The sequence below is a fragment of the Ananas comosus genome, linkage group 5 (assembly GCF_001540865.1).
Source record: "Ananas comosus cultivar F153 linkage group 5, ASM154086v1, whole genome shotgun sequence".
NCBI lineage: Eukaryota > Viridiplantae > Streptophyta > Magnoliopsida > Poales > Bromeliaceae > Ananas > Ananas comosus.
The window spans coordinates 14,199,887-14,222,462 of record NC_033625.1 but is presented as its reverse complement, the minus strand read 5'-3'; the positions used below and the strand labels follow the sequence as shown (position 1 = coordinate 14,222,462).

General features: G+C 38.1%; 1 protein-coding gene across 1 annotated transcript; it reads left to right on the top strand.

The window, feature by feature from the left end:
• LOC109710866 (calpain-type cysteine protease ADL1) lies at positions 1,719–21,947 on the top strand. Its single transcript, XM_020233656.1, has 32 exons — positions 1,719–1,859; positions 2,416–2,598; positions 3,358–3,608; positions 5,653–5,835; positions 5,952–6,087; positions 6,694–6,824; positions 6,915–7,029; positions 7,450–8,431; positions 8,814–8,924; positions 9,466–9,524; positions 10,131–10,293; positions 10,670–10,943; positions 11,171–11,321; positions 11,420–11,531; positions 11,931–12,096; positions 12,202–12,272; positions 12,415–12,506; positions 12,652–12,814; positions 12,960–13,031; positions 13,657–14,034; positions 14,144–14,259; positions 14,714–15,011; positions 15,437–15,756; positions 16,233–16,581; positions 17,139–17,459; positions 17,951–18,055; positions 18,514–18,642; positions 19,094–19,474; positions 19,775–19,912; positions 19,998–20,234; positions 20,828–21,273; positions 21,408–21,947. Exons 2-31 carry the CDS (start codon positions 2,471–2,473, stop codon positions 21,131–21,133), a joined length of 6,438 nt encoding a protein of 2,145 aa, XP_020089245.1. The 5' UTR covers positions 1,719–1,859; positions 2,416–2,470; the 3' UTR covers positions 21,134–21,273; positions 21,408–21,947.

Sequence of the window (22,576 nt, the reverse complement as noted above, 5' to 3'; positions counted from 1 at the left end):
TCGCCGGCACCGAGGAAAAAGCGAATAAAGATGTAGAGGATATAAAAAAAATAAGAGTAAAAATTAAAATAAAAAAAAAAAATTGTCTCTTTGAAAGACTATTATATATCGTTACTATTATCGAAAAAGGCGACAAATCAAAGAAAAAGAAAGAGGAAGATAAAGGTTGCACTGTTAAAATTAAATTGCACCGTTTTAAAAAAAAATTGCACTGTTTAAGGTGAATGTTACACTCTTTGAAATAAAAATTACACTCCTTGAAACAAAAGTTGCACTCTTTTGACAAATATTACACTGTTTAAAAAAAAATTACACTGTTTTTCTTTCTCTTCCTCCTCTTCCTTCTTCATGGCGTCCATGGCTTGCATAGCGTCGGCGTCGAGCGAGACTGGCGGTGCCTGCACGTCATACTGCAGCGGCCAAATTGCAGCGGCCACGAGCAGTTGCGCTAGACTGTTAACGGAGCGGCGCACAGATGTCGATCCGGTAGAAGTTGAGTATGAAGCCGACATCTGAGAAGCCCACAGCGGCCACACGGTTGTCGTTCTCGGCGACCACCGTGAGGGCCATCCAAACGCCGAGCGTGCCGGACTGGTCGTAATCGAGCAGGCCCAGGTGCGCCGCCTGCACGCGGAGCGGAGGGGAAGAAAAAGAAGAGGAGGAGGAGGAGAAATGTGCAAATTTTGTCCAATTTACACCATTTCGCCCAAAATTGCATCATTTATCCATATCCTCCTCTTCCTCTTCCTTTTTCTTTTTTACACCATTACATAGGTGCTAACTAATTAAGATAGGTGCCCTGCTAGGGCTCCGGTGCCATAGCGGAGAAAATCGTCGTCTGGGGCTCCGGCGCCCCGCTCCGCGAGTTCCTCCACGTCGACGACCTCGCTGACGCCTCATCTTCCTCATGGACCGCTACTCCAACCTTGACCACGTCAACGTCGGCAGTGGCGCCGAGATCTCCATCCGCGACCTCGCCAAGATGGTCCGCGACATCGTCGGGCTCCAGGGCGAGATCGTCTAGGACCCCACCAAGCCTACGAGGTCGAGGCAGAGAGGCGTATGCAGAGGGGTTGAGGCGGAGCGGGTGGGGAGGGATAAGGGCGGAGGTGGGTAGAGGTCTACGAGGCCGAGGCGGCGAGGCATATGCGGAGAGGTTCAGACGAAGCGGGTGGGAAGGGGCAGGGGAGGCGGAGAGGCGTACGCGGAGGGTTGAGGTGGAGCGGGTGGGGAAGGGTTGAGGCGGAGAGGCGTACGCGAAAGAGAACAAAAAAGAAGAGAGAGAAAGAAAGGGAATAAAGGCATTTTTGTCCGATGACGAAAAATTCGACCCAAATCTACAAAATTGAAAAATGTGGCTCAGTTTTGCAAAAGCTCAAAATTTGTGGAATTTTTATGCAAATTGGCCAAAAAAACCTTTTTATGAAAATTTGATTTTTTTTTTCATAAAAGCATTTTTGTAAACATAAAATGATTTAAAATTTCTTTTTTAGCCAAAAAAAAAAAAACTCTTTTTTCAAACGCACTTTTCCAACTAGCCCCTCTAATTTCNGTCTAATATCTTCCTCTCCACACTCTTCCCCACTCATCCTCTCTCTCTCCACGTTTTTAATTATTATTGTTATTATTATTTATTTATTTTATATTTTATATTTTATTTTATTACTCCGCACATATACTTTGACAAATGTCACTCACCCTCTCTCTCTCTCTCTCTCTCTCTCTCTACTCCACACTCGACTCCTCTCCCTCCCTCTCTCTCTCTCTCTCTCTCTCTCTCTCTCTCCCCCATATCTAGGGTTTGCAAAAGTTCGGAGAAGAGACCACCTCCCTCCCCTTTCTATGTTGAAGAGCTCGAGGTACGTTTCAATCCCCTCCCACCTACCCTACCTCTCTCTAAGCCCGTCCTAGGGTTTCGCCGCTCAGATCGAGGTGTCTGAGCTCCGTCTCGTAGATCTTACCCCATGGGGGGGGGGTGGGCCTCAAGTCGCGCCTTTTGTAGTGCTTTAGGGCTTGTTAGTGTAAATGTTTGGGAATGAACCGTTGATTGTGTGGATTGTTTGGGAATTTGTGATTTGAGCTTGGAAGGATTAAGTTTGCTTCTGTTTTTAGAGTAAAAATTGGATTTTGTTTTGTTAACTTTTGGTAGTTCTTTGATAACGAGCCGTGTCTGAGGATTGTTCGGGAGTTAGTGATTTGTGCTTGAAAGGGATAGTTTTGGCACTGTTTCTAGGGTAAAAAATGGGATTTTTGCTGTTTCTCGGTTAATTCTTTTAGAATGAGCCTCAGATTGTGTGGACCTTTTGGAAATGTCTGATTTGAGCTCGAAAGGATTAATTTGGCTACTGTTTTTAGGGTAAAAATTGGATTTTTTTTTTTTTACTATACTTGGGGGAGATTTGTGTTTTGTTGTAGGTTTGGTGAGTTTCCCTGATGGATTGAGGGTTGGATTTGGCGGAGACGGGGGGCAATGGAAGTGGACGAGCACCATGAGGTCGTTCTCGCGTGCAGTGTGTGCGGTGCTCTGTTCTCTGTCCTCGGTCCTCTCAGTTTCTGGGTTCTATGGGCTGTGAATTGGCGGCCGTGGAGGATATATAGGTAACTTGAATATTGGCTATCAACTTTAATTTTTTGTCATTTGTTAGAGTAATAATATGCTTTCTATTGGTCATACTCTGTCAATAAAATTAACTGTCTTGTTATTGTGTTGCTTAACTGATCATCCTAGAGCCTGCTTGGTGCTGCTGAGATTCTATAATCGTGCAGTTTATAGATATCTAAAATAGCTCATAACCTTATTTTGATATATTGATTCAACTTCTCCATTTTGGTTTTATTCTTTACTTTTGACTACACTATAGGGGAGCTCTAATGCTGACTAGACCACTTTAGGAGGATGTAATGCTAATTATGAAGTTTGTAATGCTAAATATGAAGTTTTTAGTATTCTCAGGATATCTAACTTCTAATTGGAGAACAATCTAGTGTTTTTATTGATAGTTTGATAATTGTCTCCTAAATGCTTAGGCACTGGCCTTCTCAGCTTACTGCTTTCTGCCTTCTTTCTCCTTCTAATAACTGTGGAGTATTTGTATTAATTGCAGTCTTCATGCTGTGGCAATTGCATACTTTCATCTTCCTTAATACTCGGATAAAAATGTGCAACTATTTTCTTAGTTAATTAAACTTGCTTTTCTTCAAACTCCTAGCAGGCAAGAATTATGCTTTTGTATTGAGAAATCTTCTGTAGGAACTTCATTTGCTTCCTGGTTTGATTTATTGTTTGTCAACTTTTTGTGTTTGTAGTAGTATAATTGTATTTCTTTATGCGCTAACTTTACCCTTTTCATGATTCAGTTGGATATATGCAAGGAAATGGCCAGAGATTATACAAGGGTTTCACTTAAGTGCAATATGCAGTTTGCTGTGTCTGTTTGCATGGGTTGTCGTCCTTTCTCCAATTGTTGTTCTAATAGCATGGGGAAGTTTTCTCATTGCACTTTTGGACCGAAATATTATTGGTTTGGCTGTGATAATGGCTGGCACTGCTCTGTTGCTAGCTTTCTATTCGATAATGCTTTGGTGGAGGACACAATGGCAAAGCTCAAGTATGTTCAATCTTTTATTGTGATTACTATTAGTGGAGTCATGTTTTTTTTTTCCTTCAATATTAAGAATAAAAGTTATGTGTGGAGTTTGATTTTTTTTCTTTCAAATGGTTTGAACTTTCTAAGTCGCATATGTTGCCGTACAACTCTCTCTCTCTCTCTCTCTCCTGTTTGCCTCCTCCAGATTAATAGAAATTTTATTTTTGCTATTAGCAGTTTCAATCTGTGATCACAGAAGTTCTTTTTTTCCTTTTATCCTATGTTTCATCTTTTCAATGTTCAAATGTTAAGTAGTTTGTCTGCTACAATGGCTTTAACCTTCTATGGAGTAAAACAACATTAATTTCTAGTTCCATCCTGTACTCCAACGTGAATGCTATAACATTTTGGTCTTTGTGATACTTAGCTAATTTTTTTTTTCTTTTTTCCTTTTTGTTTTGGGGATGAACCTGTTTTCAATCTTTATGCTAATTGTTTGCCTTTTCTTTATGTTATTAAATATAAAAACCTTCTTTCTGTAAGAGAATCTTGGTGAAGCTACTAAAGCATCTAAAGTTTAGTTTAATGTGAGAGCTGCTGGATGATTTCTTCTCTGGATGATAAATAAGATCTTCTGAGAGTTAAAGCTATTATATGCCTATGCTTCTTATATATTAAAAATTTAAAAGTGGTTGTATGGTAGGTTGATAACTAGTACAGAAGTAGTACAGGATATAATGATTGAAATATAGGACTAACAAGAAGCAAATAGATGAGGAGATTAAGCATCTTAGATTTTGGGCTGTTGAGATGGATAATGGTGCTACTATTGAGAAGTTCATTGTCTTTGAGTTGATGATAGTGGGAAGGGAAGATCAAATATGACAGAAAATAGTCGCCAGTAGAAATAATTGTGGCTAGTTAACAAGGTACCTTGCCTAAGTGGAGGAAAGGATATATATGGTGGCACCAAATTGTTGGACGTGAGCTTTTCTCCCCCTTTTAATTTAATTTTAGTTGCATTGATATTAAGATAGACGAGGTGTACATGGTGAGGAGTAGAGACTTTAAAAAATGTGCTGGCTAGGCATTTAAGCGGGCACTTAACAAGTGAAGCTGGTTATGTTTTAAATTATGTAGAAAAATTTTCGGAGTGTTAAAAAGATACGGAAGTGCCACCAAATTAAACTTGTTTAACACATCCTGCTAGGATGCTCAATCAAGAGCATTGAACTAAGAAATCATGGGGCATGTGTTTCCATTGGTCATAATAATTGTGTAAGAAGGTAAAATACGAGGGGTTAAAATAGAAAGAAAATTGAAAAGAGAAAATAAAACGAAGAGCTATTGGAGACATGCCAAAGTATCATTGAATTCTAAGTGGATTGTCGATGATGCTTGACCTAAGTAAGAGTACATTCTTAATTCAATTTAAATAATTGAGAAATGTCATAGTAAACGTGGTTAAAATTAATCTTACTGTAATAGTGGATGAGGCAGCATCGTCTTGGTGGTCCAACTATTAAGTATTAAAAGTCGGAGGCAGTGACTTTGGCAATACTTGTTGGTACTTATACACTCTGAGGATCTTTAATCAACTTTGACAATTGCTATGCATTCTGGAACTTATTCCTGTGTTTTCCATCCTTTGTTACCCATCTTCTGTTTTTTAACCTAATTTATATGCTTTTATTTTGTTCTTTGCAATATGCACCTAGAGCCTAAGACAACAATTTCCTCACATGTTTCATTCCTTTGTTTCTGCATTTGTTGCTCTTCATTGGTGTATGAATGTGGATAAAAAAACCATGAGTATTCCTATAAATAATAGGAAGAATTAGTATATAGAAATTGTTTAATTATTCTATGTTGCAGCTTGGGGATATTTATTCACTATTATGGGCATTTTGAGCATACTGCTTTTAAGAAGGAAAGAGGAGTATTGTTATTGTCAATTTTCCTAAGTGCTTTTATAATAACATGTAATTTATGCTGTTACATTGAGCTTGTTTATTCAATTTCTGTTGTTTTTCTGCTTCATTAACCCATTGGTTCTTTACTGCAGGGGCTGTTGCTTACCTTCTTCTCTTTGCAGTAGCTCTACTTTGTGCATATGAACTCTGTGCTGTTTATGTGACAGCTGGCGCAAGTGCCGCCGAGCGTTATTCAGCATCAGGATTTTTCTTTGGCGTATCTGCCATAGCATTGGCCATTAACATGCTATTCATATGCAAAATTGTCTTCAATGGTAACTTCGATTCTTTTTCCGTTTGGTAGTGAATATAACCTTATTATACAGTTGACACTATTGTTTTGGTGTATTGGAACTAGTTTTTGTTATATTGCTGGGTTTATTATAAACAGGAAACGGGTTTGATGTTGATGAATATGTGCGGAGGTCATACAAATTTGCATACTCTGATTGTGTTGAAGTGGGTCCTGTCTCGTGTTTACCCGATCCACCGGATCCAAATGATTTATATATTAGAAAATCCAAGAGGCAAGTGCTACACATTCTTCTTGTTCTGTTTTAATAGTTTATTTTACTTTTGATTTATGAAACATTTCAAGTTAGTCATCTGCTGTTGGTCTTTAAATTTATTCTTAAATCTCTTCTTGCCAATCCTCTCAACTGCTTTAATCTTTGTAAAAGATCTGACCTGAACTATAGTGCCTCCTTTTGAAATTGGTATCTTACCTTTAAAATTTTGATTGTATTATCAAACCTTTCAGTATTTGCAGCATTTTCCATAGAATAGTCCATCAATGTAACAGCATACCCTGTGAGATGTTACTTTGTTAAAAGTGTTAAATATACTGTGTAAAAGTGTGGAGTAAAATCAAGACATGTTAAGTTCAAATACTGAGTTTTAAAAACACCAGAAGATTAAGTCGTAAAGCCAAAGCTCTTAAAGTTTAGACATCTATTCAAAATATGTTGTAGTTTAGATAAGCTCTCTATATTTTACCTCTCTATATTTTACCTTCAATCTTTGAGTTAGTTAATTATTAAAGTTTTTTGCTGTAATCTCTCCGAAGCAGCAAATTTCTTTTTATCATTATTGCTTTCTCTTTTTTGACCTTTGACTGTGTATGTCCAACGCAGGGCTTTACATCTAGGACTTCTCTACCTTGGATCACTGCTTTTTCTTGTTATGTACTCCATCTTGTATGGGTTGACGGCAAAAGAAGCACATTGGTTGGGGGCGATTACTTCAATTGCAGTTGTCATTCTTGGTAATGTTCGAGAATTCTTTCCATAACTTATTTAATTTCACTATCTATTCTTCTTTCCTTTTCCAATATGTCTTCTTTTACTTCTCACAGACTGGAATATTGGCTCGTGCATGTTTGGATTTGAGTTACTTAAAAGTCGCGTGTTGGCACTGTTTGTGGCTGGAACATCCAGGCTCTTCCTTATCTGCTTTGGAGTGCACTATTGGTCTTTATTCATTCTCTTATTTATTTCATTAAGCATATTCAAGATTTTTTTTTTCTTTTTTTTTCTGGTTGTGTTTATCTTGGAGCTTTATATATAGACCACTTCAAAATCATGTATTTGCATACATATACCCCTAGAAAATCTGGATTATTATACACCTTTCAATAATGCATTTTCTGGTTGTGTTTATTTTGGGAGTGGTCCAATTCATGTGAACAATGTGGTTTTGTAGTAGAAAATGTTTTGAAAGAGGGCCATTTTTTTAGGTAGAGTATATATTTAAGAAATCAGGCTTTCGAAGTATATTTGTTAACTTTCAGATTTTCGAGGGATATAAGTGTAAGTAGAAAATTCTTCCGGGCAAATATGTGAATATCTTTTCATTTTCTAACATTTACTATGAAATTATCAATGTTTCAGGTACCTTGGACATTGCATTAGCTATGCATTCGTATCATCTGTGCTATTAGCTGCTGCTGTTTCCCGTCGGCTTTCTATTTTGAACCCCTCTGTTGCAAGGAGAGATGCTTTAAGAAGCACCGTTATAAGACTTCGTGAAGGATTCAGGCGGAAAGGGCAAAATAGCTCTTCAAGCTCATCTGATGGCTGTGGATCTAGTGTTAAACGAAGTAGTGGCAGCGTCGAAGCAGTTCAAAATGGTAACCCCAATGAGTCTATGTGTAGAAACAACTCCCAATCTATCAGTGATGGAAATAACTGGATGCTTTTTGCTCGATCCAATAGTTGCCAAGAGGGTAATGTAGATAGTGGGCGAGCAAGTTTGGCCCATCGTAGTAATTCGTGCCGATCGATTATTCAAGAGTCTGAAATGGTGAACAGTTCGCTAGTTGTTTGCTCTAGTAGTGGATTAGAGAGCCAAGGTTGCGAGTCCAGTGGGTCAATCGCAAATTCAAATCAGCAGCTTTTGGACTTGAATCTAGCCGCCATTTTCGAGGATAGGCTGAATGATCCAAGAATCACATCTATGCTGAAAAGGAAACTTCATGGAGATCGTGAATTAATCAATCTACTCGAAGATAAAGGACTAGACCCAAATTTTGCTTTCATGTTGAAGGAGAAGGGGTTGGATCCGAGGATTCTAGCTTTGTTGCAGAGAAGCAGTTTAGATGCAGATAGAGATCATGCAGAGGCTGCGGATGTTGCTGCCACTGATTCTGGTAGGGTCGATACCACTATCCCGAACATTTTATCCCTATCGGAAGAATTGAGGCGGCGCGGGTTGGATAGATGGCTTAATCTTTCTAGGCGTATATTGCACCTTATAGCTGGTACGCCGGAACGTGCATGGATTCTTTTCAGCTTAGTTTTTATCGTAGAGACAGTAATAATGGCCATCTTTCGTCCCAAGCCAGTTAAGTTGATAAATGCAACACATGAGCAGGTAAAAACTATGTTGCAACTGTCTTACCTTTTCAAAATACTGCTGTTCGATAATAGGCTTCGAAATATGCTGTTTTAGTACTGATATTCAAAGAAGCATTAAAGCACAAAGTCCTTAAAAACTTTCTACAGCTGAATCGTCTGCTTCAAACTGGAGCTTCTTTTTTTAGTGATCATTCTCATTTTAGCTTCTTGCCACACCAGAAGCTCCAGACTTCTCTGTTTGCCAATGCTCTTTTAGAAGTGCCTTCAGCAAAAGGCAGGAGCAGAGGTGGTCCCTTTTTTGTGGGGCCAAACAGGCAGTTAATTACAAAAATATTTTGGAGTTGTGATTTCAAGATCACGTTTGTTCTTATGCATTAATCGTTTACTTCACCTTGCAGTTTGAATTTGGTTTTTCGGTACTTCTTCTTTCTCCTGTTGTTTGTTCTGTTATGGCGTTCCTTCAATCCCTCCGAGCAGAAGAAATGGCCATGACATCCAGACCCCGGAAGGTAATCTATTGGAAAGTAATTTCCTTTTAAAATGGAACATTGATGTCATTTTTTTTTTTCCTGTTGAGTTTTATTGTTTAATATTTCATTTTTGAAGAGAAGAGGCTAGAACAATTTTTGGGTACAGAGTTTACTGTTCTCATCTCTGTAGGCAAGTTTTTGGTCTTTGTTAGTCGCTACTAATGGAAAAGCTGCCTATTGTACAATTAATCTGTTGATGCACATTGATGAACCTAATGACCATTGGACGGAAAATACTTTTTTATTTGGTAAACAAACAGAAGTCTTGGTAGACTGTGACACCTGAGTAGTTAAATGCGTTGCTTTTTGTTCTTTAGTTTGAGCTATCAGTAAATGCTGTGCAAACACCTATATATAAGGCAATTTTGTATTCGAAAGGAGTGATTTCATTTTCCTGCTCAATAATGTGTTCTTATGTTTGATTTGTTATTTTCTTTGATTGTAGTTCCAATTCATGTTAAAATTTCAGTTACAATACCATATCTCATTACCATTTCTGTTTTGGCTTTTATATTTCCAGTATGGTTTCATCGCGTGGATTTTGACTACATGTGTTGGTTTGCTTCTGTCTTTCTTGAGGTATGAATGCTGCTTCTTTAATATCATGAACAGTAACTGCCATAATTTTTTCTCATCTGAAGTGAATACGAACTCATGAACATGTAGGTTGTCAAATCAAAAAGACACTTCAATTTTTTTGTGGAGCATAATCTCATTTCATGATTAATTCGTTCGTGGTTAATCTAGTTGTGATTCCACCTGTTTTAAGGTGAAAACTTGGAGTGGATGTATTGTTAAGTAGTAAGATGATAAATGCAATATTCATGTTTCTGAAAAATAACAGACTACATGATTTAGTTACTCTTTAAATTTATACTGTCATCTGCTGTTGTTTTAAAACCAGAATCTTCCTTTATAAATAAAACCAGTTCTATAAAGTGTTGTTGAGTTCACATTGTATATGTGGCAAATAGTGAATGGTCTGGCTTCTTGAATTTCGGACATGCCCTCTGACAGTCGTCAATTCTAGAAAGCTAAAATTGTCACCTGCTGTCACGTGTACAGTGCTGACACATCAGCAACACTTGATGAGATTCTCTATGCAACAAAGCATTGTGCATATTACTTTACAGTATTTCTTTTGTACTTTTGATTCATCTGTCATATTTCCATGTGATGGTGCAGCAAATCCTCGGTTATTCTGGGCTTGGCATTGACTGTCCCAGTTATGGTGGCTTGCCTTGCATTTGGTATACCAATATGGATACGTAATGGCTACCGTTTCTGGATTTCAGCAGGAGAGCTTGAAAGTCGTGAAAGTGTTCGGGACGTTCCTACCAGGAAGGAGGTTGGACTCTCTCTTCTTTTCCATACATGCCAATCTTTAAACACTATTTGATATTGTAACTGTTGTTGTATCCACTGACTTGCTTGATCATGTAAAAAGGGAAAGCATGCTCAGTTCTTGATCAATTTAACAAAGTAACTTGCTTGGTGCTTTTGTGAATTCATTACTTCATCATGCGGACTCATTTAATGGAAGGAATCTCTTTTTGCTTGACATTGCAAGCATTCCCCTGCAAGGATTTAACTGATTGTGATCTTTTCATCATTATGTTTCTGAAGATTGCATTACTTGACTATCTATAAGATCATTGAAAGTTTTATGTTGAGATACTGACACATTTTTCTTTAATATTTTTCAATTTTTTTTGTCTTCTCAGCGTATTCTCCTTGCACTCAGTATTTCACTATTCGCTGGATCGGTCATAGCTCTCGGTGCAATAGTATCAGCCAAGCCTTTAGATGACTTAGGATACCGAGGATGGGATGGTGACAAAAAGAGCTTCTACTCTCCTTATGCAACATCTATGTATCTCGGGTGGGCACTGACGTCAGCAATTGCTTTGCTATTCACTGCTGGCCTTCCCATTATGGCTTGGTTTGCCACATACCGATTTTCGCTTTCATCAGCTATATGTGTTGGCGTCTTTGCTCGTAAGTTCTGCTTCCTGTAAGCCTTTCAGGAATATGCTACTAGTTCACAAGTAAATCAACTGAAACAATTTAGACCCTATATCATGAGATATTTCCATGTTTACCCTTTAAAATGATCTATTTTACATATATACACTTATATGCATATTTATCTGAATTTTCATATGCGCCCTTAAGACCACTATATCATAATTACTGACATGTGATATATCGTCTTTCCAATGTAGTCGTTCTTGTTTCTTCCTGTGGAGCATCATACTGGGGTGTGGTAAATTCTCGAGCGGACAAAGTTCCATTGAAGGCTGATTTCCTTGCAGCACTGCTTCCTCTTATTTGTATTCCTGCAGTTTTGTCGCTGTTTACTGGATTATACAAATGGTTGGCTTATGAACTTCTCTTTTGTAAATCTACATTTTCTTTCACTGGCCACTGCATGATTTGACTCTCTTCAATTATGATCATGGAAATTTTTGCAGGAAAGATGATGATTGGAAACTTTCTTGTGGAGTATATGTCTTTGTTGGCATTGGAATTCTGTTGTTGCTTGGTGGAATATCAGCGATTATAGTTACTATTCGGCCTTGGACCGTAAGTAACCCTTAAAACTCATGTACTTGAATTAGTTGTGTTCTAAGGAGATTGCACTGGGTCCTCATCTTTTCATTTGTAGTTTCAGTGAGGTCCCTAATCTTTTGAATTTTTACAATTTGACTGCTAGCCTTTAAGTTGTGTTGCAATAATACCACCTCGGTTAAATTCCTCCATCCGTATAATTTTTCATACAGCGATTAGGTGTACATTTTTTTTTATCCTGTTTGAGGAACTCTATGAAAAGTGTAAGATTGTGAAGGACTCGATTGCACCATTTGAAAGGTTTGAGGACTAAAGTAAACTGCTGAAAGTTTGAGGACTCTTGTAGCCAATGACCCTCTATGTATTGAAGTTTCCTTTTAGTTTCTTACATTAGTGCGTTTTCCTATTTCGCAGGTTGGTGTTGCACTCCTCTTGATTGTTCTTCTTCTTGTATTTGTTGTCGGTGTTATTCAGTATTGGGCTTCTAACAGTTTCTATTTGACAAGAACACAAATGTTGCTTGTTTGCTTTCTTGCTTTTCTTCTTGCCTTGGCGGCATTTCTGTTGGGTTTGTTTGAAGGTGGTTAGATCTTTTCTAGACAATTTTTGCTATCAACTGATTCATTTAACAGGATATAATTTCCTGAATTCTCATAGTAATGCCTAAGTTAATAATTGTCTGCAGGAAAACCATTTGTCGGTGCATCTGTGGGATACTTCTCTTTTCTGTTTCTTCTCGCAGGAAGATCATTGACTGTATGGTTTTATATTTGTTTCTCTTAAATGTGTTTTATTTTTATTTAGTTTTGGATCCATGGTTCTTGACAGTTCTTTGCCGCAAGAAATAAAGTTGACTTTTTTTTCCTCTTTTTTTTTTTTTTTCTTTTTTCTTTTTCAGGTGCTTCTTTCGCCACCTATTGTTGTATATTCTCCAAGGGTATTACCCGTATATGTTTATGATGCTCATGCTGACTGTGCAAAAAATGTTAGGTTAGTCCTAGACTAAATAGTAATATTTTCTTGGCCTGGTCTGAATCTCTTTTACTTGTGCTCTATTCTCTTTCTTATCATTTAATGTTCAATTTGGTTTAATAGTACGAGTGCCGCTCTAATAATACTATTATTATTTCAACAGTCACTCATTTCTTTTGCTTTACGGAATTGCTTTGGCAACCGAGGGTTGGGGTGTCGTTGCTAGTCTGAAAATCTATCCTCCTTTTGCTGGAGCTGCTGTATCTGCAATTACTCTTGTTGTTGCCTTTAGTTTCGCTGTTTCTCGCCCATGTCTCACGCTTATGGTTGGTTCATCTTTCTGGCTGCTGACACTTATATTGTTATATATGATCAGAACTTATTGTTTTACTCTTTTCTTTTACAATCTGTTATTTGGTTTGCAATAACGTCCTCTTATTCCTTGAAATTTTGTGAATATGCCACTGTCAGATGATGGAAGATGCTCTACATTTTCTGAGCAAGGATACTGTTGTTCAAGCTATATCTCGCTCGGTTACCAAGGTATGGTTATTGTGTTACAAACAAGGTTTTAAGTGCCCGTCGGCACGGGTCGTATCCACCGTGCCGTACCGTGCCAACAAGATACCGGCACGATACAGACCCCGTGCCGATGACACAGCTCAAAACCCTCTATTCTATAAATTAGTAAGTAATTTCCTAATAAAGTTCAAAAGATGCGATAAAAAGATATAATAAATAGTTAGAATATTTTGTTGCTAAAGAAAATAAATATTTCATGCTATTATGTGTCGGCACACAATAATTTTTTTGGCCGGCACGCATCGGTACGGCTCGGCACGCACTGTGCCGTACTGTGCCGGCAAGTTTCCGGCACGACCCCGTGCCACGGCACTTAAATCCTTACAAATTATTAATGGTTTCTTTTTCTTTTTATTGTTATTTCTATTTTCTTAAAACTTCATTTTCACTTGGCTTCTCTTGTTGTATTATGCTTGCTATACAACAAAGTGCGTGAATGAAATGTAAGATTAGCCATTTGGGCAGGAGATTGGCAGTTACCCTCCCCTTTAATACACCTCTGCGCTCTCTATAATTGTTAAATTATGTAAGATGTAGTTCTACTTATGATGAAAAATGCTTATGATATTTTGTTTGGGAAATTCAGACCAGGAATGCCTTAAGCGGCACATACTCCGCTCCCCAGCGTTCTGCTAGCTCAGCTGCTCTTCTGATTGGAGATCCCGCCATTACACGGGATAGGGCCGGAAATTTTGTGCTTCCGAGAGCCGATGTGTTAAAATTGAGAGATCGTCTGAGAAATGAAGAAATTGCAGCTGGTTCTTTTCTTTATAGACTTAAAACCTGTTTTGCATTTCGGCATGATTCCCCTGCGGATGTAGATTACAGAAGGAAAATGTGTGCGCATGCACGTATTTTAGCTTTAGAGGAGGCGATCGACACTGAGTGGGTGTATATGTGGGATAAATTCGGTGGTTATTTGCTTCTTTTACTTGGTTTGACTGCCAAGGCTGAACAGATACAAGTAAGAGCTTGTTTATTTCTCTCTCTTTTTTTTTTCTGTTTCTGCCTCGTCTTCCAAAGAAATTCAAACTTTAACTGTTATTTTGGATCATTTTTTTTACTTTTGACAGGATGAGGTCCGCCTTAGGCTTTTCCTTGATAGTATAGGCCTGTCAGATTTAAGTGCAAAGGAAATCAAGAAATGGATGCCAGAAGATCGGAGGCAATTTGAGTTGATCCAGGAAAGGTCAGTATTGGTTCTGTAAGCATGTTTGGATGACTTTAAATGTTGAATTAAGGGCAAGGATTCTATATATATATATATATATATATATATATATATATATATATATATACATATATATANTTAAAAAAGCAGTTTCTTATAACAATTCCCATAAGCCGGAATGTCATTCAATTCATGTGGGGAAATTGGCCTTCTGTTGGAAAGATTTTCTTTTCTTTTCTGAAAAGGGGGGTGGAGGGGAGGGGAGGGATTGATTATTTTGAAAGTACAAGGATCTAAGATGTAATGAAGTATGTTTCTGAAATGAATATAGGAAACCTCAGTTGTCGAGAAAAGATATCTTTGTATACAAAAGTTTCTCTGCAGATTTAAAAGCAAAAATATCTCTATTTTACTTGATGGTTTTTATGAAATTCCACTAGTTATTTATACAGTTGTTGTGAAATCTCTGCAGCTACATAAGGGAAAAAGAGATGGAAGAGGAGATTTTGATGCAAAGGCGGGAAGAGGAAGGGAAAGGAAAAGAAAGAAGGAAAGTTCTTTTGGAAAAAGAGGAACGCAAATGGAAAGAGATAGAGACTTCTTTATTGTCCTCTATGCCGAATGTTGGAAACCGGGATGCTGCAGCAATGGCGGCTGCCGTTCGTGCTGTGGGTGGCGATTCTGCATTGGATGATTCTTTCGCGAGGGAACGGGTTTCCAATATTGCTCGTCGAATACGAGCAGCGCAGTTGGCTCGTCGAGCTGAACAGGTTTATATTTCGTCAAAATATTTTCTTGTTTAGGGTTAATTACCAACCAAGTTCCTGAAACGAGATCCAATTTTGTCTTAGTGTTTCGATTTCACTTATTTTGGACTCCGAAGTTTGGCTTAGCAACAATTTTGTCTTGGAGTTTTGCTTTTGACAGTGCAATCCCTGAAATTTGATTTTGGTTTTGATTTCACCTCTTTAAGTGCATGACGCCTTTCTAAGATGGTAGATTAACGAAAAGATTTAATTGTTATGCGGAGCAAATTTCGGTGATTAAATTGTTATCAAATTGAAATTTTGAGGATGAAATTGAAATCGATATCCAACCGTAGTTACTAAATTTGTAATTGACCCTCTAATTTCAGTTGTTAGGTACTCTTTTACATGATGATTTTTCTAATTTGTTAGCATATAATATTCAACAGACCGGCATCCCAGGCGCAGTATGTGTCCTTGATGATGAACCTAGAAGTACTGGAAGGCATTGTGGAGAAATCGATCCTACTATCTGTCGAACCCAAAAAATCAGCTTTTCGATCGCAGTCATGGTGCAACCAGAATCAGGTCCTGTTTGTCTTCTAGGAACTGAGTTTCAAAAGAAGGTTTGTTGGGAAATCCTTGTGGCTGGTTCCGAACAAGGTATTGAGGCCGGGCAGGTTGGCCTCCGCTTGGTTACAAAAGGTGATAGACTGACTACTGTTGCTAAGGAGTGGAATATAGGCGCTTCGAGCATCGCAGATGGAAGGTAACTACTGTTATTGCGACATTTGGCCCCACTTCTTGCTTTATTGTATATTTTATATTATAAAATAATACTCTCATATATATTCATGCAAAATTGCCTCTTGTAAATGTATATTCCTGCAAAATTTAAATTTCGTATTTGCCCTTCAAAAAGCTAATCTCTTACTATATACTCTTGTTGATATACTCTTGTTGACATGCAGAAGTGCACCTCTTTATAAAACCCTGTTTATACAACTTATTTTCTCCCCTTAAAGACAAGGGTATTTACTTTTTCAAGAAACTGCACCTCTCAACGGCGCTATGTGTGATTTAAAATATTCTCGCTGCTGTACCAACAATATAAGATTTTGCAGTGATATATACATAATTATCTCTGTGGCAAACTGTTTACTGAAAAATGTTGATTTGTCGGAAATGCTTTTGTGGTTTTCACTATCTATGTCCTCTAGTTAATGTACATGTTCATACTTGCAGGTGGCATACTGTTACTATAACTTTAGATGCTGATCTAGGTGAGGCAACTTCCTTCGTAGATGGAGGGTTTGATGGGTATCAGGGTGCACTACCACTTCAAAGAAGTGGCATATGGGAACCTGGAACCGATATCTGGGTTGGCGCTCGACCACCAACTGATTTAGATGCTTTCGGACGGTCGGATAGTGAAGGTGCGGATTCCAAAATGCAAATAATGGATGCTTTCTTATGGGGGAGATGCCTGAGTGAGGATGAGATTGCTGCATTTCATGCTTCTACTAGTGCGGGAGATTATGGCTTGATTGATCTTGGGGAAGATGGATGGAATGGAATCGATTCACCTTTGAGGGTATGAACGTTAACGCTTCTGAGAAATTATTATTTGATGATTTTCAGTTTTAGGTGCAGTTGTAGACATTAAATAATAAATTTATACCTGTAGGTTTAAAAATGTGTTTCTAAGTTTATCATACATTGTTCCTCTGAATTGGCAAATGTAAATGGCCCTTTAACTTTTGACTGTGTTTTATCTAAATCATTTTTTAAATGGCCATTTAAATTTGCTCTTATAAAATTTTTCCAGTCAAATTTGAGCAGGAAAAAAATATTTTTGATTTATGAATCACATTGGGTGACATGGCAGAGAAGACTAAAAAAGTTGGGAAGTAGAGTGACAGTTCAAAAATCATGGAGTGATATGTTTGAAAGGGTAAAACAATCATCTAGATGAAAAGATCAAATTTTAATGGTAAAATTTTGTGTAGAGTATGATAAAAGTTAAAATTGCAGAAATGAATATGCAAATATGCTGGATTTTGGAGACATTCAGGCTATTTCCGACAAGTCTAGTGGTTCTTTTTTTTTATTATTTTTATTTTCTTTGTCTGCACTGTTTTTGCCTTTCAGGTGGAGGACTGGGGAAGTGAAGAAGCAGAAGTTGAATTGTATGATAGGGAGGATGTAGACTGGGACGGGCAATACTCAAGTGGGCGAAAAAGGAGGTCGGGGCGCGAAGGAATAGCTATCGATATAGATTCCTTTTCTAGAAAATTGAGGAAACAGTGGTTTGAATCACAAGAGGAAGTTAATCAACGGATGTTATCTGTCGAAAGGGCTGTTAGAGAAGCCCTTTTAACAAAAGGGGAGACTCAGTTCACCGATCAGGAGTTCCCTCCAAATGATCGATCTTTATATGTTGATCCAGGGAACCCGCCTCTAAAACTGCAGGCATGTAACATTCTCATGAGCTGTCTACAATAAACCACCCCTGCACTTTCACCTGTAATAATATTTTGTTATACTCAATAGAAAAGAATCACATTACCTGAACATAGAGCCCTCTAAACTGCCCGTTTTGTAGCTCTATTCTCCAGTGAAGAAGACCATCTCTCTCTCTCTCTCTCTCTTTTTCTTTTAGATTTTATTATTATTATTATTATTATTATTATTTACTGCAAATAACATACGTGTTTACATATAGAACCTACATTATATGCCACCTTGTTGTCGTGAAGTTTTGCATTTGAATCGAACATTATCCTAAATTTTAGGACGTATTCGAGACGAGCAAATAGCAATGTCGGATGAGCTAGTTGTTAAGGAATTGGTGTTTTTTGTGATATAGCCTTTTCCTTTTGCTACCTATTTTTGATTAATAGATAACATTAAATATGAAGTTTGTTGTTTGACTTGTAGTTATCTATCATTTACTACCTTAGGTTGTTTCCGAGTGGACCAGGCCGATTGATATTGTGAAAGAGTGTGGTGTTGGCTTTCAACCCTGCTTATATTCTGGTACTGTGAATTCCTCGGATGTTTGTCAGGTATCGATATCCCCTTTTCCTGCCTTCAACACTTTCTAGTTGTTGTATGTGAAGACAATTATGCATCTTCCCTTCTGTTTTAATAGGATACAAAGCATATATTTCCCTCCAATATTATTACAGATGTTTATCCCTGCAAATCTGAATTTCATATATTCTGTTAAAAATTTAACTTCTTGCCATATCATTGTGCTTGTGAAATTCCACTCTTTAAACGAATTGAACGACTCCTAAAGAATAGCATTTTTTGCCCAATTGGTTAGTATAGATGATGAACAAGTCAATTTTTTTTATAGAGGTATGTAGATAAACGAATGTTTTTTGCACGGACATATACATTTAAAAGCCACTTTTCCATTAAATGCCCTTCCCTAAACATTTTGCGATGGACCTAATAGGTGGATAGCGGGCGTCATTCTCGACTCTATACTCACCTGCATATTTTTCCATGTTTGCAGGGTAGGTTAGGTGACTGCTGGTTTTTAAGTGCTGTTGCCGTGCTAACTGAGGAGTCCCGTATATCAGAAGTTATAATCACTCCAGAGTTTAATGAAGAGGGAATTTACACTGTACGCTTCTGTATTCAGGTATAAAAGTTGCGTTTTGAATTGTAGTTGAAAGTGTTTATGAGTGACATAAAAAGAAGCAACAATGTGAAACACATTCTTTTGTTTTCTCATATAATGTCGTTACTAGCTGATTTTCTTTATTTTTTGCACTTATTTATAATGTAAAAGAAGACAATAAAGATTGTCGAGTGGTTAAGAGATAAAATTGTAATGTCTTAGGGTATGCTGCGCCTTTAGCTGGTAATGTGACCAGTGTTTTAAGCTATATTTTTGCTTCTCCTTATCATTAACTGCGACTAATGCTGGAAACATTCCCAATTGAATGGGTTTACTTCTTAAATTTTCACGTGGAAGTTTGTTATTGTTTCGAAGAATAAGAGTACAAAATACTAGCCCTAAGGTTAGTTTCCTTTTCAATTACACATCCAAGTACTGCTTCCTTACAAAGTCTACATATTTTTTTATGCAGGGTGAGTGGGTCCCTGTGGTAGTTGACGATTGGATTCCTTGCGAGTCCCCCGGGAAACCTGCATTCGCCACTAGTAAGAAGCGCAACGAACTTTGGGTATCTATCCTCGAAAAGGCTTACGCCAAACTTCATGGCTCTTATGAAGCGTTAGAAGGCGGGCTTGTACAAGACGCCCTCGTCGATTTAACCGGTGGGGCCGGAGAAGAGATTGATATGAGGAGCGCTCAAGCTCAAATTGATTTGGCTAGCGGACGATTATGGTCCCAGATGTTGCATTTTAAGCAAGAAGGATTTTTGCTCGGTGCGGGGAGCCCATCTGGCTCTGATGTGCACATCTCATCAAGCGGCATCGTGCAAGGCCATGCTTACTCGATATTGCAGGTAGAAGCTGTGTTTTTGTTGGTCTTTCTTGACTAAATTCTATGAAGGTGAAAAATGTAAAATCACTACCTAAACTATTGCACGGCTTGAAATAGGTACTTGAATGTTAAAACTATACATTTCTGTATCTAGTCTTCGTCAAGTTCTATTGGAATTTAATGGTTTCCATCAAAGAAAAAAAAAAAAAAATCTTAAGTACAATCATGTAAAAGAATATTCTGTGAAAAAAGTTACAAAAGGTTCTGATGGAAGGTGGTAATGTTGCCTTATCTTCTTCGTTTAAATAAATTGGTGATTCAGGTTAGAGAAGTTGATGGCCACAAGCTTGTTCAGATCCGAAATCCATGGGCGAACGAGGTCGAGTGGAATGGGCCTTGGTCAGACTCGTCGGCCGAGTGGACCGACCGAATGAAGCATAAGCTGAAGCATGTTCCTCAGGTAATGAGTCCTGCTATTTCTGTTTCAGATATTGTGAAATATATTGCACTTGGCATCATTGTAACTTGATTCTTTTATTCGGCAGTCGAAGGACGGGATATTCTGGATGTCATGGCAAGACTTTCAGATCCACTTCCGCTCTATATACATATGCCGTGTCTACCCGCCTGAGATGCGCTATACAATCCACGGCCAGTGGCGGGGCTCTACTGCCGGCGGCTGCCAGGATTACGATTCATGGCATCAAAACCCGCAATTCCGGCTTCGTGTAATGGGCCCCGATGCATCACTTCCCGTTCACGTGTTTATAACCCTAACCCAGGTATTCTTTCAGACCAATTTCTCATTCAATTAAATTCGAAACTCTACATGAGGATCCTAATTTGTTCTTTCGAAAAAGTCCATCTTCCAGCAGAATCTAACCATAATTTTTTCAGTATATAACCATTATTTTATATTACTTTAATTATCTTTAATAAGCTGAGTATAAATATGAGAAAATAGTCCTATTCCTCTAGAAAGGTTGAACAGTTATTCCCGGGATAACTATTCCGACCATTTTTTTACAATGTTTGGTGGAATAGAGAGGATAAACTTTTTGTTCTCTGGCTTATTCCGAAACCAAACATAGCAGTTGTAACTTCTCTCTTTATTATGGGTTAACACCTTGAATATAATATGCACATCTAAATCCCACAATTTATATGTTGTCAATTGCAGAGTGTTATAAAGCGACAGAAATCGCTAACACAATATTCTTAGTTTCCGTCAAATGATTCTCATTAAAGGCTTCTAAGAAAAGCTTAGAAGTTTGAGATTTGTATGAAGAGTTAGGGGTTTGGCATATAAATTTCCCTATAATTCATCTCCAATTATTCGAGAATCTGATCGGGCTCTTACTAAAACTGTATACAGGGTGTAAGTTTCTCCAGAAAGGCAAGCGGTTTCAGGAACTATCAATCGAGTCATGATTCGTCCATGTTTTACATCGGAATGAGGATACTTAAAACGAGGGGCCATCGAGCTGCATATAATATCTATTTGCATGAATCGGTCGGTGGAACGGATTATGTGAACTCGAGAGAAATATCGTGTGAACTAGTTTTGGAGCCCTATCCGAAGGGATATACTATAGTGCCGACGACTATCCAACCCGGGGAAGAAGCGCCATTTCTTTTATCTGTTTTCACAAAAGCAGCAGTAAGGCTAGAAGCCATTTAGTCCAGGATTGAGCTACTTGAAGAAGCTATTTTGTTTGCAGCTCTGCTTCGATGCTGCTTCAGGGCTCGGATCGCTCGGTTTCTGAGAGGGTTTCGCGTTGAGAATGCCGCAAAAAAAATGGTGGAATGTTCAGAATTACGGTATGAATTCTTTACATAAATAGCCTCTTTGCGTAAACCTGTTTCAGTAATCAGCTACTGTTAAGTGATAAAATCTTAAACTTCTTTAAAACTATCCGAATTAATTTCATGGTTCTCGTGTCGCCATTGTACAGTGGTATCTCCTGGATTTGACATCAGCGGCACGGAACCTTCTGGAAGATGCGATGCAGCGATTCCGCTGTTCTTCCACAGAAGCACCGAGACACCCATTAAAGACACGTACTTGCCCGAATATCTCTCGCGATGTTCTCAATGCGGCTTCGTGCCGCTGGGTTTAGTAAGAGAATGTAAATAAGAGCGGCGGCTAAGTGAAATTCGAAGCGCGAAGACGCCCATCCGTGTAAATAATACAGCAAAAAAATTGGAGAAGAGCAATAGATAGTGTTGTGTTCATGTTTATGTGAGCACAGTAAATAGGGTTCTGCGGCAGGAATGTTTTATGTTCGAAAATTCCTGCTGCAATTTTGCATATCAGTGTGTAGTTATGATCCCCTCGATTAGTAAATTTTGTGTGTAATGTAATCTTTTCTCTGTATTATCATTGAATGGTGGCCTTAGATTTTCTCTTTACACTTTATTTATCTCTTTGTTTTAGGTTAAACTACACTTTTTGGAAAGTCCTCGAATTATAATTTTAATCTTCAAAATTTTAATTTGTTGTTAGTTTTGAATGAAAGGTCATGTATTGTTGATATAAAAGTAACGTAGCAGTGCCGTGGTTGATGAACTGATAATAACTAATATTAGTAATCGCAATATGTCACTATTTGGGCTATAAAATTTAGTTGCAACAATCTAAATTTTAAGTCTGAAATTATGATAAATTAAAATATATAAGCTAAATTACAAAAAACTTTTATGTAATAATCTCTTTTTTCACTTTCCTCTCCTGACATTTAAAAATCTATATTTTGCTTCTTTGTAAATGAAAAATGTTCACATAGGGGTTACGGTGTGTAAAATGATTATTTTGCCCCTCGCCATTTTCGTCTTCTTCCTTATCTTCCTCAGCCGCTCATTCGATCGGCAGCGATTCCCACTTCAATCGGCCGCGATTTTTCTCCATTTTCTTCTCCACCTGCTCTCCTTCTCCTCTTGCACCCTCGCCGCCTCTCGATTTCAACGATAGTAGGGAGAAAATCGAGGTGGATGTTGATGGAGAGGTAGGCAAGGGCAACGAAGGCGAAGGCGAGGCGGCAGAGGAGGGCGAAGGGGATGTGGGCGATTGCGAGGCAGTGGAGAATGGCGAGGCGGCGAGGCGGCGAGTCGGAGGGAGGCGAGG

Coding starts and splice junctions, on each gene's coding strand:
- LOC109710866 (XM_020233656.1), top strand. CDS start 2,471: ATGGAAGTGGACGAGCACCATGAGGTCGTTCTCGCGTGCAGTGTGTGC. Junction 6,825..6,914: donor AATTGCAGTTGTCATTCTTG/GTAATGTTCGAG, acceptor TACTTCTCACAG/ACTGGAATATTGGCTCGTGC. Junction 12,815..12,959: donor GCCCATGTCTCACGCTTATG/GTTGGTTCATCT, acceptor TGCCACTGTCAG/ATGATGGAAGATGCTCTACA.